The 17,111-nt window shown below is 39.8% G+C and overlaps 3 protein-coding genes across 3 annotated transcripts in view; 2 read left to right on the top strand and 1 right to left on the bottom strand.

Moving 5' to 3' along the window:
* scaper (S-phase cyclin A-associated protein in the ER) overlaps window positions 1-5,917 on the bottom strand; it is a 58,067-nt gene extending 52,150 nt beyond the window's left edge. The window contains exons 1-3 of the mRNA XM_070907119.1: window positions 5,806-5,917; window positions 1,450-1,567; window positions 218-294 (exon numbers count right to left, since the gene is read on the bottom strand). The gene's annotated coding sequence lies outside the window, so the exon portion shown is untranslated. The remainder of the gene's footprint in view (window positions 1-217; window positions 295-1,449; window positions 1,568-5,805) is intronic.
* Window positions 5,918-7,282: 1,365 nt separating this feature from the next.
* rcn2 (reticulocalbin 2) lies at window positions 7,283-9,926 on the top strand. Its single transcript, XM_070906629.1, has 8 exons — window positions 7,283-7,387; window positions 7,774-7,920; window positions 8,015-8,117; window positions 8,204-8,400; window positions 8,495-8,608; window positions 8,734-8,827; window positions 8,932-9,071; window positions 9,228-9,926. Exons 1-8 carry the CDS (start codon window positions 7,283-7,285, stop codon window positions 9,369-9,371), a joined length of 1,044 nt encoding a protein of 347 aa, XP_070762730.1. The 3' UTR covers window positions 9,372-9,926.
* On the top strand, window positions 9,924-17,092 carry pstpip1a (proline-serine-threonine phosphatase interacting protein 1a). The gene is made up of 15 exons (XM_070906628.1): window positions 9,924-10,111; window positions 11,325-11,425; window positions 11,521-11,595; window positions 11,761-11,795; window positions 11,896-12,002; window positions 12,124-12,186; window positions 12,698-12,802; window positions 13,257-13,302; window positions 13,580-13,659; window positions 14,290-14,388; window positions 14,486-14,582; window positions 14,721-14,808; window positions 14,938-15,014; window positions 16,130-16,227; window positions 16,325-17,092. Exons 1-15 carry the CDS (start codon window positions 10,082-10,084, stop codon window positions 16,454-16,456), a joined length of 1,233 nt encoding a protein of 410 aa, XP_070762729.1. The 5' UTR covers window positions 9,924-10,081; the 3' UTR covers window positions 16,457-17,092.
* Window positions 17,093-17,111: the final 19 nt, after the last annotated feature.

The raw sequence follows: 17,111 nt of genomic DNA, 5'->3' as shown, positions 1-17,111 counted from the left end.
AAAGCATGGACCAAACATTATATTAACAACTTATTATTACAGTGTCATGCAAGTCTCTTGTTGTTGCCATATGGCAGCCACAGCACTGTGTACACAATGTACACAATGCAAAAACGTTTCATGACCATCACAGATCCACTTGCAGTGTGAGGCAAAAGAAATAGATGACTTAGCTTGGTTAATGGTGCCCTCTAGTGAAAGAAGACAATACACCAACCTGTTTCTTATTCCTTTGATGGCCAGAATTAATCCTCTGGGCCCTGGAACTGCCACTGGAGTTGCTTTTGGACTTTGCTATGTGGAAAAGACAGAAATAGTAATACATAGTAATTGATGAAATAAAGAATCTCTGATGATGGCAAAATTCAACATGCATATATGATGATTATGGACCATCATTACAGCGACCACAGTAATGTGGTTTTCAGCAATTGTTGATAAATCCAAATGTCTCAAATGCACTATGACATAAGTGACAAAACAACAGCTCCAACTGGAGTGTTGAAGGTAAATGATTGACTATTCAGTTACAGAAGATGTATGTCAACAACCCATAAATGAACGTAAACTGGAATATGGCAGTTAGAAATTTTCTGGCATTCATGGCACAAACTCGTGAGCAGCATATAAAATAACTGCACTGACCCACAAAGAAGAGTGAGATCCAGTGCAAAAGAGAGAAAGTGTGAGAGGCCGTGGTGGGGGTTTCTGAGTAGGTTGTTCTAAAAGGAGCTTTCTTTAATATTAAGCCTAAATAATGCGATGGAGCTCTGCCATGCTATAGAGAAAAATGTTGAATAGACAAGTCGAAAGTTACCGTCTTACCAATTATTTTTCTTTGAAATTTAAGGATTTCAAAAATGACATCAAAATCACTGCACTGTGTAAACAATTCAAAGTCTATTACATAATATCCTATTAACCAAACACAGTGAACATTTATTAGTCTAGCCATGAGTATGAAAAAAGATTGTTGTGTTCCAGCTGATCTGTTATAACAATGAACAGCACTGTCTGGTTTGGGTATGAACACTGTGAATGACATTACCAAAAATTGGTCACTGTAATGTTCCAAATCAATGACTAAACATGGTCCCCTGGCCCAAAGATATGGGCAGCAATACCTACCCTTGCCCAACGAAGCAATAAAGATGTCATACTCTACACTCGACACTAGAGTGCATCTTAGCCCATAAACAAAACAAAAAAAACAACACAACCTCTTTCTCCATCTCTTATTGTTTCTAAATGATTCTTGACTTTTTTTGGGATTGTATGGTTGAAACGCACTTATTGTAAGTCGCTTTGGATAAAAGCATCAGCTAAATGAATGTAATGTACTCCATTTACTCTTGTGATGTTAACATGGCAATATGTGCAATCTGCCACAAAACAGAATAATAGCATATTAGCATGCAGAGAAAGTTTGTTTTGCATGCAGCTACCAACCTTCCTCCTCTTTGTTCTCTAGTGGTACACTCCAGGCAATGAGGTTTCGAGCAGCACGGCCCTCCTCAGCAACTATCTTCCTCACCTTGTCATGGCTGTTGGAGCGCTGAAAAGATGCCTGCAGGAGAAACAGATTCCAAACAATTAATTTTGTACTTTATCCAAGAGCCAAGGAAAGATAGTGTAGAGCAGCACACATGTGTCAAATAGATGTGGCATTTAAAAGTTGACTTTCAATATGATATCACGATATGCAATGAAGCATCGATGGAATGGACACAAAGCTGAGGGGCATTTTCTCTACGAAGTCCATTACTTTCTATGTTGCAACGCGCAAAGAAAGAAAGGATGCTAACCCTAACCCTAAAAACATGATACATTTTTTTAAACTTGGTTTGTTGTCAGTTTAAAAGAATACATTTAGTCATACTATATATTTTAAATCTTAACACGTATTGACTATGTAGCCAAAGCCTGATATACTGTAACATATTCCTCTGTCCCATAGAGCTCCATTGTTGTCAAAAAAAACAATTTCATCAGTCAGCCACACAATTGCATTGTGTGTTCCTTCATTATGACAAACCTGGGTACTGTAGTATTTTGAGGCAATCCCATATACACTATTGCAGCAAATATTCAGTAGCACACCAAATCCACACCTGAAAATAGTCCTCGACAAATACACCAACTGCTGTTAGAGTAACACTTCTTAAAAACGACAGTGCCCAGCTGTATTAGGAAATTACTTTTTCAAAATAAAAATATGTATTTATGACCCATTTCTAAAGATTTACATCTTCAGTAGGAATGAATAGGCTTAGGGCTGAGTGTCACAGGCAGGGCATGGACGTTGAAAAGTATTAAGAGATGGACTAAAACATCGTTGGTTTTGGTCTGCTCATGAAATGTGTTGACAGTAACCGAAATATAGAATAAAGTCACCTTCAGTCTTTAATCCAAATAGTTTAACTGGTGAGCTAAACAGTACAACAGGCTGAAGCATGAGTATTGTTGCTATGGTTACCTTAATACAACTTGCACACTGATTTTGTACAATGGTTGAAGTAGTGTCTACACCAGTAGTGTTTTATCATAAAATAGCAAAATATCTTTTAAATAAAGAAATCAATGGTATTCTGTATTTATTCAATGTGTTATGAATTTAAAAAGGTAACCGAAATCAGCGTGTAACAGAGGACATACAGCCCATTAAAGATACATCATTCAAATCTAAAACAGACATAAATACCACAAAAGGCAGGACTGTTAAATGTTTGTAGTAAAGGGAAGATACGCCTGTCCTGTGCCTCATAGTGACACAAACATTTTCAATATGTGCAAAACAAGTTCAACAAAAAAAAGAATGCTATTATACTATTAACTAATTGCTATTAAACGGATTATATTAAATCCCTAATCCTTTCATTCAAAGAAAAATTGCAATACTCAGTACCACAAGAGAGCATATGTGTGGTCGTGAGCCGGGGTTGAAACCACAATACTGCAAGAATTAGGTTTATGGAAGAGGTCTACTGGCACAGACTGCGACAAGAAACAGCTAGAGGCAGGAGCTCTAAACCGGCTTTGTGCCCAGCATGCATCATGGTTGACCTACAGATTGAATATGCATCAGTGAACTTGACTGTAACCTAGGGGGTAGCAGATACTGTCAACCAAAATAAATGCTGCGAGAAGTCATTCATCACATCCTTTACCTATGGGATATTAAGATGCCCTGTGATGAAACATGGCATCAACATCTCTCTGCAGGCCCATCTCACACAGAAACATACTGTCACATAACAGTTTGGTCAAACAGCTCATGCATTAATGTATAGACAAAATCAGTTTAACAACCTATAAGCAATAACATCTACAACTCAATTGTGCAATGCCATGACAAAGACAGAAATACACAGTGTACCCAATAGTCTACTTGACATTATTTGCCTTTGTAATCTTACATCACTAAATATTCTGACTTCTGGCAATCTGATTACAAAACAACACAGAAGCTAATACCTAGAGGCTTATCATTCTGGATCTTCCACTCGCTGTGTTCCCTCTCCCAGCAGAATAGCCTGTACCACTTCTGTGCTGTTCATAAATGATTCAATCTAATGTTGACTAATCCAAATGTTTTGGTCAGACAACTATAAAATGTGGTTTCAGACTTAAAATACATTGTTACCTGAAACCAACACAAAAATCGAGAGGCAGTTCTCCTCTTAATAGCAAATGAGTCATGGAACAAACCGTTCTCTCTTTTCCTGGCTGTCTCTCACTAGCAACACTATTCAGACAAGAAAGCTACTGCAAAATCAGTCCTCGACCAGAGGAGGGATACAGTTTATGTCTTATCCAAGGCTTTGAGGAAACAAGTGATAATTAGGCCATGGTTTAGTTTATGTAAAAATAATATGTAAAAATCTTTTCAGACTATCTTTCAAGGCTCATAGAATAATGTGAACATGGCTCATTAGGTGATACACATGCAGAAACAGCATGCGTGTATTGGTCTGAAACTATTTAATGTCCCTAAGGGAGATACCCAGCTGACCTACTTTTGGTGAGCAAAATTCTTTACATGTCGAGTGGCCTGGGCTTTATTCGGCCAAGTAGAAAGAGACTACAAAGAGATAAAAGAACATCAAATAACACAGCCAATATGAGCAAGAACTAGAGAGGTGGGTCAGCGTCAATGCACCATCTCCCCATCTACAAACTGTAAATATTTACTCTGTGTTTCCTGGGCTTGGCAGCCATTGGATGACAGATGAATGTGAGAATACCTTAACTACTCATGGTTAACTGTGTGCAGCAGCGTGAGGCAAAAAAGGCTTACAGCAACATTCTCTTGATCCACTTAATCAGCTGCAAACAAGCTGTCTCCTGGGCTGCACGGTAGAAGAATAAGATACATTGTGGAGCATAACTTCTGTTATACTCTCTGGTCAGGCAATCCTTCCCAATGCACCAGAGAGAACGCTTATTTTCTAGACTGTGCTGAGTAAGGGGCAAGTGTAAGGTTTCCCTTTTGGCAAGGTCTACAAACAGATGCACGCAAGAAGACAGTGGGTGAGATCTAGCTCATTAGGAGAGACACAGAGAAAATCAAAAGATTAGAGGATACATACAGAATAGAAGTACAGTCTGTAAGCAGGTTCCTCGTCCTTATCCACCCCTGACATACTTTTGCAGCCCACTTCAGACAACCTGTTCCGCCTCACCAGCACTGCCACTCGTGCAAGGTGACATCGTCATCTGACAGCAGGACCAAAATAGACTCCTACTGTGTAGTCCACACTGCTATAGCAACTTGCCCAGCTGTGTCAACTCCTCTCCCAGTGGCAATTGGGAGAGACAAGTGCTCAGTAGCCTGCCAATCCTGACTTTCACTTAGACTATTCTGTCAGGAACTCTGTCTGTAATCTAGCCTGAGCCCTCAGTGCTCTGCTGAGTTAGCAGCCACTTCTTAGGCCCGACTCGCTGCCTGCTGCTGTCTATCTGCCTGCCACTCTTCTGCTCTTCACTGCATGCAGCTTTCTATATTTACAGCTTCTCTCCTCTGCTTTCCCTGCTCTGCATCAGAGCCCCCACTCTCTCTCTGTTTCTCATCTCTCACTCTCCTTCTGCCACAACACTGCGCAGTCATGTGCACAAAGCAGGCCTGCCGCTCTGCCCCCCATCCTGTGTTGCCAGTTATGAGAGTGTAGCTGCAGGCTCAGAGACAGTGTGTGCTAACGCAAGCCTGGCCGTGCATTAGCCACACAGGGTGATGCTCTGGATCTGATTGGACTCGGCATTTGATGATTCATGGGCTGCTGGGGAACAAAACACACAATCCCACATGGTTTGACTGCCTACAAATGGTACAAACTTACAAAGCCTACAAGGAGAAGTTGTGACAAATGGGGAGAGCAGTATACCTTACCATCTGATACAGACTTGTCCTAATTACTCTTGTGTTAAGTTACCCTACATTATTGCCTTAAGGATGATATGTCAATACATATCTATACAGAAATCTCATGATGCATTAGCATCTTTTCACAAATCTTACAAGGCCTTTGGTAAAATGCACGAGTGGGTGTGTTTAACAAGGGCACTGATGGAGGGAGAAACATTTCAGAAGCCGATGAGACCATCAGAGCTTACAACATCACACCTAGAGAAGGTAAGGTCACCTAAAATGCTCCTTTCCTGCTGGAACTGTTAGCTAAGTGAACCAATTCTCAATTATCCAGTCACTTAGCTCAGGCTAGCTATCAGTGCATCGGAATTCTACTGTTCTTGACTAAAATAACTGCTGTATTTCAGCTATTAGCAACGAGCTAATAAGTCGTTACGTACCTTCAAAGCGGTTATGGATGCATTCTTGCTTTTGCCTCCTCCATGCGAGGAGCCTGAGCTGTTGCTACCAGACCTCTCCCTCCCGTCCCCACCTTGGCTAACTCTCGGGCCGAGACGGTGCTGCCCAGCGCCACGCCGTCGTCCATCATGGCGGCTGTCTTTGGACATCGACACGCGGTATGCTCAATGCTCAGTCGGTGAGAAAAAAAGTCTACGGACGAAGTTGTCTTGTTGTCAGAGTTGATGGAAAAACATGTCAGATAAATACATGACAGTGAGGACAACCTAACAAAAGCAGGAAGTATGTTGAGTTTACATTTTTGACTGGCGACGGGATTATCCAATAACTTCATCGTAACATGGAAACAACATACGCGCCAGCCAATCATATACAGTGCAGTCTGGGTCAAAGGGAGGGACAGACTTTCCCTGGGCGGGACTTCAAACTGTCTACCATGGCAACCATGAATTTCGGGCGGGACGTTTGGTTGATTTCTCAGTATGTGTCAAGCTTGGGTGTATTATAAGATCATCTAGAGACAAAACAGGAAACCCAGAAGAGAGGCGAACCGGCCTTTAAAATAAGACGCATTTGGGAACATCCCTTTCTACCTTGAAACTATGAAAATAGACCAACTGTACAGTATGTCATCTGCTTGCACTATTTGTAATCCTGTTACAAATTTCTGATCCAGTTGATTATAATAAGATCAGGCCTGCCTCTAAATTTGTATATATGCGTTAATGTGTTTACACTCATGAGAAAACAGAGAAAACTCTCTGTCACCTTTTTTTGGCTTCCTCTATCTGCACACAAATTCACCAAAGTTATTCAGATAAATCAGTAAACATGCTTCATGAAACAGGCCCTGATCATCTTAAAGCTTCAACATCTAGTTGAAGAGAAATATATTGGTCAACTACACAAACCCTGACATTAATGCAGATTCTCAGTTATTTTCAAACGTTTCTCATTCTGCTATACTCTACTGCCCATTTCCTACTCTGCACAATGGTGCTGCTGCTGATGATGATTATGATGCTGTAATGAAGGCCACCAAGCTGAAAACTAGACTGGTGAAAGTGACAGTTGTCTCCAGCTTTAATCAAGTACAAATATCACTAATTAATTTCTCAGTTGCCCCTGTAAAACTCATATATCCTCTGATTGTCATACATACATGTTGCTAAGACAACCTTTTGATTTTTTTTGCACGCTAAACCAGTACCCACATATTACACAGTGCGTGGTACCTGTATTTTCTAATATGCAAACTTAACAGTATATACTTTTTGTTGATTTGTCTTTGTATAGCTTTGTCAGCCCTGTATGTATATCTATATATATCGTAAATAAGCATAGAATTGACATGCATTGGTTTGATTTTTTTGTTCCAAAAAAGTTTGACATACGCCAGACTAATAAAACGTTTATTTTGAAAATTGTGACCGGAAGTTAATCTATCCTCTCAGGTGAATGACACTGGCGTCAACCCTTGTACGGAGAACTTTCCACGGTAATAACAACATCTTCCACTTACATTATCTGTCAGCTTTGTCGCAGTTACTTCATTATTGGCTTGTTTTCGCTGTCTTAAACTGTGTCTACTTATGTTGGCTAACGTTTGTCCTCGACTCTGCCTGTGTTTCTATCTGTCTCATTCTCATTCTTTCTCGAACACATTAAGTACAAACAGGAATTAATTAAAACTAGACAAGAACTAGTATTTGTACCCTAGCTTCATCTCAGACGCGGTTGTTCCCGGGACTTTCAGTTTCATCATCATGCAGGACGAGGCTCAAATATGAAGTATAGTTTGAACATCCACCAGCTGACCACAAGGTCGCACAGTTGCACTTTGGCAATTTGAGTTTTCAACCAGCAAACAACCCTGGAAGCTGATTCATAGCACTTTCACCTCCATGGCCCATTTGTTTTTACTATGAATTAACTGTGTTGCTCAACAGATGGCGTCCTCTGCGTTGTTGGTGTTGCTGGTGTCACTGGTACTTCAGTTTGGATTTGGACAAAGCTCCCATAAACATCATGAAGATCATTATGTTGGCCAGCAGCACAACCCTGAACATGACATGAACGTCCTGCTCGGAGACGAGGTTTCTAACTATTTTAGTAATTTTTTTAGCCCAATTTCCACTCTTCATTCATCCCCTGCTCACTCTTCGCTCTTCTTATTTTATGCACTTCTAGGACACTGAGGAGATAAAGAAACTCAGCCCAGCAGAACAGAGGAAAAAGATCATGGAAATTGTAAAGAAGATTGACACAAATGCTGACAATCTGCTAAGTGCAGGTACATGTATGTCTCTCTCAACACTTGTAAAGAAAGCAAAGACAAACCGAGGTGATGAGAGGCCATAATCAGTGTTTTATCCGCAGAGGAGGTCACGCTGTGGATTCAGCACGTCTACAGAAAATATGCTCTGGATGATGCAAAGGAGCGGTTCCCTGAGTTTGACACTGACAAAGATGGTGTTGTAACATGGGAGGAATACAACATGGGCACTCATGACAAGCTCATTAGTTTTGATGACAGCGTTGTCCTGGAGGATCCAGAACAAGAGTCTCTCAGACACGTAGGAGTACTTATTTATTGTCCTGTTATTAATCACATTATACCACAGCCTAATTTATCTGTAATACATTAACATAGGCTCATGTCCCCATTAGCTCCATCTGAAGGAGAGGAGGCGCTTTGACTTTGCCGATGCGGACGGCACATCTGGGCTTAATGTGACAGAGTTTCTTGCCTTCACCCATCCATCTGAGGTGGATCACATGGATGTAAGACAAGTTCAGCTCCTACTCCTGCAAAACCTGATACGATAATGCATTCCTCCACCCATTACAAGAGTTCCTCCTTGTGTGTCATGTTAGAATTGATTTGATTTCCCTTTTTTACCGAATAGGATTTTGCCATTGAAGACGTGTTGGGTGAATATGACACAGATAAAGATGGATTCATCAGCCTAAGTGAATTTATTGGAGATGTTCGAGGTGATGGTAAGACCACAAAGATTATTTTAAAACATAGAATGATCTGTTTGTTGTTCGTCTCCTCTGCTACGCCCAGTTTCCATCCCTTATACACTTTATTTTGTTATCAGAGGATTCCCCTTCACAGTGGGAGATTGAAGAAACAGTGCGGTTTAAAGACCTCTATGATCAAGACAAGGATGGCAAGTTGAATCGAGAGGAGCAGCTCCGCTGGGTTGCGCCTAATAGCTACGGTTCAGCAAGAGAAGAGGTAAGACTCCAACATGTTCCCAGATTGTGTTGGCATAATAGATTAAATTAATACAAAGGTCTTGTGTTTTAATACATGGACAAACAGTGTATTTGGATGCTCCTTTAGCTATTGCCTGGTAGGATTATATATAATTTCTCTCCGTGTCATCAACAGGCTCTTCACCTGCTCAAGGAGATGGACCACGATGAAGACGGGCAGATCTCAGAGGCTGAAGTTTTGAAAAATCAAGAAACATTCATGAACAGTGAAGTGACAGACTATGGGAGACAGCTGCATGTATCACACGATGAATTATAGCTATACTGTATGTTGGTGTTTTATTGTAGAGTTTTCTCATTTGTTTCCATGAAGGTGTAATGTCGTTTATTTCCTGCGTTGTACTTTGTCATTGGTCATGGGATTTACGTCAGCGGAGATTGTTGACCTTATCTGTCCACGATCAATTTGCCATAATAAACCACATTGACAGCATAACAGGAAAGCATATATTGCAATTCAAGCATAATACATCACCAACTCAAGCTACACCCTCTAAAATGACCACAGTGGTGTCGCAGCACCCCTCTGACAGAGTGCCAGCAAGATCTGCACATCAGAAGCCTCACAAAAGAGCATGTGCTGCAGGGCTGTTGTGATGTGTATATACTCCTGAAGAACAGGGAGGTTCATCTGGGAATATGATTTCAACCACTTCTGGAGTGATTGGAGTTTGTTTTGTCGAACAGGTATGCTGAATTGTAGCTGTGCATCATCATTAGTTGTCATCACACATGTGCCAAAAGTGAAGTGACACTTGTGTCAGTCCTGTTGCGGTAAGTGCTGACATGTTTCAGCTCTTCCTCATTTAAATCAAATGAGTGTTGCTGTTTGAAGGCTGGTTTCCTGAATGTGTCACTATCCGTTTCAGTTGCATCGAGCAACAGTCTGTTACGCTGCTGGTCATAAAGAAAGTGACTTAGAGCTGAGTGGATTGTCCAACGGGGACTATTTTTTTAACCGCTGCCAAGATGACATTACAATTTAAAGATGCCTTTTGGGTGAGTTAGAGTGATTCTACTTACCAGTAAATGTTTCATACTGTTTACTTTAAGAGCTGAAGTTGAGTTTTTACTGAGCTGTGAAGTTGGTGTTTTATTCAGTATAATAAATGGAGTTCTGAGTTAATATCTTTCGTGTACCTTTCCAAGTCTACTGTATTTATGCTTTTCATTTTGTCTGGACAGTATCTACTGTTCCATGTGCTAGTAATGTATCTAGTTATCTGTAGCTTATCGTTGACACTTTCTCCACTCTGTAGACGTCTAATCTTCTTTGCTTTTTTTCCCTTTTCTCACTTTGAATCTCACTGAATGGGTACTGAATTGTTGCTTTGATTTAAACATTAACTATTTCACTTTTTTATGTAGGCAGTCTTGTGTACTCTTTATTATCTAAAACCTGGTGTGTCTCACAAACTAAACAGTTCTTGCTCAGGACAACTTTTTTTAGATAGTGTATGAAAGCCAAAATAACACTTAAATACAGCGACATTGCGGTGGTAACTGTGTTCTGTGTGATTATTGAGGGTTTCCTGTCAGTCTGGTTTATCTAATCTCCGTTATGTGCCTCTGATCCTCTGACTCTGCCTTTCCTGAACTTTACAGAGCACCTGTTAACATGTGTGCGACAGACCAGATTTCAAAATGTTCATGTAACCAGTTGCCAACACAGTACATAACACAATCTTTTTTTTAACTATAACTATTGGCAAAGCATCAGGAACTGGCGGGTCAGAAACAGCATTCAATTGAACTCTATATGAAGTTGTGTGCTTCCCTTTTCCTCTTCCTCCTCATCCTGCTATCAGTATTCTCATGTAAAATTTAACTCAATAGCAATACAAATGAACATCAGATATTTGTACACCATGTCATTTGACTTCCTCATTAGTCAAATTTTGAGTAAGAATACTTTCACATGAGCGGGGAATTTTGGTTCTTCTCCCACTCTTTCCATTCAGACCCCAGCAGCAGCAGCAGCAGCAGCATAAAGCAGTTTCCATTCTAGATGAGATACCACCAGAAAAAAAATCTGTCAGAAGTCATCAAAGTAAAACTTGCTGCTTGACTATCATTTCAATCAACAGCTATTGCTTCAACATTTTTGGATTGCCAGCATTTATTTTGACTTCTATTCCAAAATGTAACATTGTGTGTGGTTTGAGCTTCCCTGTGAGCATTTTCACTGAAAGTATGAGTGTTGTGGTTCCAGGGAGATGACTTCATCAGTAATGTTGGGTATGAGACGATCAATCAGAGACTTAATGACGGTCGACGGACATGCAAAGACATGGAGGAGCTCTTAAAAATGAGGTTGGCTCACACATTTCTTGTAAATTGTACGTATGTGTGAATAAGGTGACCTCATTACACTGTTGTTCGACTCTATCGTGGTTTTGTCCGTGTAGGGCGTCAGCAGAGGAGAAATATGGCAAGGAACTGGTCACAATCGCCCGCAAGGCCGGTGGTTTATATGAGATCTGGTAGGTGTGTGTGTGCATTTGAGCACTGATATAATCATCAGTATTTCCAAGTGAACCTTTCTAAGCAATACATTTATTCTGCAGTGTTGGACATGCAGAAAATATTTCAATGTGTGACATTTCAGCATCTTTTGAGAATGCCCTGTGTTCATTTTGTCTTCACAGCACTTTGAGAACATCTTTCGATGAAATGAAAACACGTAAGCAAGGGATATTTTTCCTGCCTTATTTTGCTTGTGTTCTTCATACATGGCCCAGTCAGGTTGGGGGTTTTTAGGTGCATGTTTTGGTGTCTTTCAGAAATTGAAAACATAGGAAACTTACACATTCAGCTTTCTGGATTCCTAAAGGAGGAGGTGAAGAGGATGGAGCAGTTCAGAGAGCGACAGAAAGAACAGAAAAAAAAGGTACTCATGAAAAGTTTTATTTTGCAGACAGAAGAAATCTAAAAAGTTGCCTCTCTCAGTGTGGTTCTCCGATGATGATGACTTTTTTTTTAGTAACATTGTGTTGTCCTTCACTTCTTAGTTTGAAAGCATCATGGAGAAGGTCCAGAAGACAAAAGTCTCCCTCTACAAGAAAACATTAGAAGTAAGGTCAATGCATATTGTCATGATGCATGATTAGACCTCATGTTTGTGGAGGCCCTTGTTGGCAGTTTTGCAAAAAGAGTCTATGCAGTCAGGTGTATTTATATTTCTCTTAATGTATTCATGGCAGTGGTTAACAGAATGAAGCATCTCAGGTGCAGTTTTAGTGCAGCTACATCCTGTTTGTATGCGTAAGAAAAGTACAGCTGGGCCTCGTTCTGAAAACACTTTAGCAGAGAAACATTGCTCTGAATTGTAAGAGGAACATGGTTTTGTAAGAAAATAAGTAAATGCAAGTCATAATTCATTGGTGTGTGATATGTTTAGAAGCCTGAGCTCTTACTTCTCTCCACTCAGAAGAAGGAAGTGAGGTCTTACTTGATGTACTTTGTTTTTCCTACACATGCATGGCATCTCTTTCATGACACCCCCCTCCCCCTTTTCCTGTCAAGGGTTCATAAAGCAAAGGGCTGATATAGTTTCATGTGGTTTCTGTTCTGTTTCCCTCCTAGTCTAAAAGATCTTATGAGCAGCGCTGCAGGGAGGCAGATGAGGCAGAGCAAACTGCTGAGAAGATGGGCAACACTCCCACAGCCACTCCCAAACAGATCGAGAAGGTACGTCTGTGCTGTGGTATGACTCAATATAAAGGTCCTGTGCAATGATTTCAATTCAGTAATGAAAAGCTAGGCTAGACTTTCTTAAAGGATGAGTGCTGTTACTCAGCTTTTGATTGTTCATCTAATTTATTGTAATTACATTAGTGTCATTTCATAGAGTTATTTCTCCAATAAACCAATAAATTTGTAAAGATCCTCTCCAGACTAGTTGTGATGTCACAGCATCATGCTTGTGCGTACACGTCTTAAGCAGCAGATTTTGAAAACAGTCTTGCCTGACAGTTATTCCACAGTTACTCCACTACACTGACAGACATTAGGAAATTTAATTTGCTTTGCCCTTGACTATATTATTTAATTGAAGTCATTATAAGCCTTGAGTTTGTTTTACAGTTTCTGTTCTGATTTAAAATGTCATATAAATGTGTCATTTTATATTATCTTTTTTCAGATGAGCAACAAATCCAAACAGTGCAGAGAAGCTGCAGAAGAAGCTGGTAAGGACAAATAATAAGTCAAGTGAGGTGCTGCACTTTGGCCGTACATTTCATGTAGGAAGCCGCTATGGTTTACCAGAATTTGTTTTTTTAATATGGTGGTCACATTTACTTCCCTTTTATTTATGTTTCCAGAAATAAGTGTAAATGCAGTATATTAATCAATACACTGTTGTGATTTTTTTGTTATGGTTAAAGTTTAGTAAAAGTTTTTATAGTATAGAAGATCGATCTTGATTTGTTCTTATTCACAATTCATTCTCTCACTTGTCTTTAGAGAAACAGTACATGTCAAACATTGAACAGCTTGACAAGATTCATCAAGAATGGGTATCAACACACATCAACACATGTGAGGTAAAGTGTCGTGCTAGAAGATGTATTTTTCCTCTTAGCGTATTTATCAAGTGAGGAATACACATTATGGATTGATGCAATTTAAAATGTACAAACTTAGACCAAGAGTGGCAATACCCGAGGTCTGTTTTGTCAATGAGGATGTGTAATACTTCCTATAAGCAGGCTATGAAGTGAGTCACTAATCTACGAAAATGTTTCCAGGCAGCAAAATCTTCCTACATGTGATAACATCAACAAAACCTGATGCAGCCAGTCAACTACTTTAATCATCCCTATTCAGAAAGGCCAATTGCAGGTGGAAGCTTGCAACACGGGACAACTCACACACACAATAAAGCAGGAAACACAACAAAACAGGAAAGACAGATACTGTCAGTCTCTGCGTGTGAAGTTCCAGTAAGAAATACATAAATACATGTTAGGAAGCATTAAAAAGCACTCAAATGACAGCTATGATCCTTTTAGTTGACAGATCACAGACAGACTAAAGGCCATGCTGGACGTTTTTGTTGTGCAAGAAGTTGCCTGTTGCATCACTATATTACAGTTCTGTGTAGTGTTGGAAATGTGCTGTGCTTCAATGTTTCCTAGATTATTCACAATTTTTCCAATCACTCTGTTTTGCAGATGTTTCAGCAACAGGAAGAAGACCGCCTCAACGTGCTAAGGAATGCTTTGTGGGTGCACTGTAACCATTTATCAATGCAGAGTGTGAAAGATGATGAGGTGTGTGCATCTGTATGGAGACAGGCCCCCAGCAAGCCCTTTTAATGTACTGTACTGTACGTTTGAAATTCATTCTGGACAAAACTGTTTCTTTCAGTGTTACGAGGATGTGAGGAAAACACTGGAAAAGTGTGACATCATCACAGACAACAACTGCTTTGTGGAGATGAAAAGCACTGGTTCAACCCCCCCAGGTAGGCAGCCTTCCTGATTTGGATTTGAATATGTTCCAAGTTAGAAATTTTAATATTATCTCTTGTATTATCTTTGGCACTGTTGGAAACAAGCGAAGCCATTTTTTTGTTTACTGAATTTCAATGGTCCCTCCTCAGCTCCAATTGAATACCAACATTACTACGACAAGGATACTACATCTGACAGAAATGGCAGCGCTGGATTTGTAGGAGGAGTCATGAAGAGGTCAGAATTACACAATGGAGAGCACTGTTACCAAATGAATGATGATGGCGATGATCATTACATAATGTTTTTTATCCTCTCAATACATTTTTTGTGTATTTCTTATTGAGTGCTTTCCCCAATTTGTAGGTTTTCAAATCTTCTGCAGGGGAACTGTTCCACTGGCTCCAAAATGAGCATCAATGAACCAGTTGCACAACCTACTGGTATAGTACCAAAGTCATTCAAGTAACACTACAATTTCCAAAATGATGACGGATATATGACTGTGAAAGCCACTTGATCCTTGCAAGACAAGGCGTGGAGCAACTATAGTTTACACCAGTGATTCCCAACTACTGGTACTTGGCTCCAAATGACATTACCAGTGCAAGATGGCAGCGCCCGTATCTGGGAGGTTTTGGTTTCATTTTTGAACAGTGGGAGAAAGTGGAGACTCATCGTCCATCAGCTAATTTGAAGAAACAGAAGTTGTGATTTGTGTATATATATATATATATATATATATATATATATATATATATATACACACACACACACATTTTTGTGCTTGGGAGGAACATTTAAAACACAAGTAGGATTATAAATTGGTGAGACATGAAGTATATTTGATGTCAAAATTGATATTAAACTACCTGCTACGACAGACGTGCCTCCAACATGCCACCAACCTGAATCAGTTTTAACACCTTAACAATAAGTGTTCAGAATCAGAATCAGAAATACTTTATTGATCCCCGGGGGGAAATTGTACACATTTACAATATTTAAGTGAAAAATAAAGTAAACAATATATATACAATAACAACGTATATGTATGTATATATATATGTGTGTTGTGACAGAGTGAAAACTCTCAAACACAGCAAGCAAGCAGAGAAGTTGAAATTAATAGCTAAAATGAAAGGATAAAACAATCAGCATCTGTCACTCCACATGGTACTAATACAATTAGTCCACTAATACAATTAGTTTTAGAAACACATTTAAACTATCCACTTTTACATAATAAAGAGTCTCAAATATCATCCAGGTTGAAATCAGTTCAAAAGAACACATTTGGAGCATGACAGGTGGTGTTGATGAAGGGGTACTTGAACTCACCTGATACACCTGTGGGGGTACATGAGACAAAAAGGGTTGGTAACCACTGCTTTAGCACCAACATCAACTCATTTGTTTAGCTTGCCAATGATCTGATGAGATGTTGTACTATCAGCTTAGTCAATGATTTGGGAAGAAAGTTTCAAATTAAGAGTGGCTTAACACAGCAACTGAACCAGTGCTGATTATGTCTGCATTATCCCGTCAAACTCCTCAGCAGAAACATCAGAAGGAGTATATGCTTCTATTCCTGGATTTCCGGGGGCCCAGCTGAGCAGTGACCAGTACAAGGCCGTGTATGACTACGAGGCACAGGTCAGCTTCTTGGCCTCTACATGAGACATATTCAAATGTTCTAATTCTTTATTCATTTTAAGGGACACCTTAATTGATTGTTTCTGTCCATGTTTAGGGGTGCGACGAGCTCTCTGTGTCTGTCGGGGACGTTGTGGTTGTCATAGATCAAGGTGAGGATGGCTGGTGGACGGTGCAAAGAAATGGCCTTTCTGGATTGGTTCCAGGCTCTTACCTTGGCAAAGACTGAGTTTACCTGACATGACTACTACATTTCCTCGTGTAATATTTTGTAAGGACCCTGTCACTTCAAATTAGGTTATAGTTTGATGTTATCTGTTCATATTTCTGTTGCATCATTAAAGCCCCTATGAGAAGGGAAATGTCCAACTTTAGCACCCCCTGTGGTAGTATCATAAAAGACTCTGTGGCAGAGAGTACACCCCATGGATGTGATCCTGAGAGCATGTGGATTAAGGGCTGACTGTTCAAGTTTTGACAGATTATCTTGTTTTTCATGAAATTTGAATAATTTGAAAGACACACATTATCAGATAATAATCCTACAGATAGGAGCTCTCACATACAGCAGTACAAGACAGTGTTGAATGGTAAAGTATTTATTGCTTTGGTACATATTCATATAACTTTGTACTGCTCGTGGGTTGAGTGCTCCTTGTAATGACGGCTGGGAGGCTAAGTGATCTTTTGCACAAGGTCACTACACTAAGTTAATTCGTCCTAAATGTTGGGCAGAATGTTTGATTTCTGCTCTGTATATACTTTCAATGTGTCACTATTGTTTTCTATACTGAATGCTAAAAAGTGTGAATAAGCATTTATTTGTATTTATTCAATAATAAAGACAAATCCAGGTTTGAGTTTATTTTGCCATCATCGCTAAT

The sequence above is a fragment of the Enoplosus armatus genome, chromosome 6 (assembly GCF_043641665.1).
Source record: "Enoplosus armatus isolate fEnoArm2 chromosome 6, fEnoArm2.hap1, whole genome shotgun sequence".
Classification (NCBI taxonomy): domain Eukaryota; kingdom Metazoa; phylum Chordata; class Actinopteri; order Centrarchiformes; family Enoplosidae; genus Enoplosus; species Enoplosus armatus.
This window is presented reverse-complemented; position numbering and strand designations above follow the sequence as displayed.

What these genes read in the sequence shown, in the direction of transcription:
- rcn2 (XM_070906629.1), top strand. Translation starts at nt 7,283, where the DNA reads ATGACACTGGCGTCAACCCTTGTACGGAGAACTTTCCACGGTAATAAC. An exon ending in AGTTACTTCATTATTGGCTT is followed by an intron (nt 7,388 to 7,773) that starts GTTTTCGCTGTC and finishes GTTGCTCAACAG; the next exon opens with ATGGCGTCCTCTGCGTTGTT. An exon ending in CTGAGGTGGATCACATGGAT is followed by an intron (nt 8,609 to 8,733) that starts GTAAGACAAGTT and finishes TTTACCGAATAG; the next exon opens with GATTTTGCCATTGAAGACGT.
- pstpip1a (XM_070906628.1), top strand. Translation starts at nt 10,082, where the DNA reads ATGACATTACAATTTAAAGATGCCTTTTGG. An exon ending in CACTGGTTCAACCCCCCCAG is followed by an intron (nt 14,583 to 14,720) that starts GTAGGCAGCCTT and finishes GTCCCTCCTCAG; the next exon opens with CTCCAATTGAATACCAACAT. An exon ending in GTAGGAGGAGTCATGAAGAG is followed by an intron (nt 14,809 to 14,937) that starts GTCAGAATTACA and finishes CCCAATTTGTAG; the next exon opens with GTTTTCAAATCTTCTGCAGG.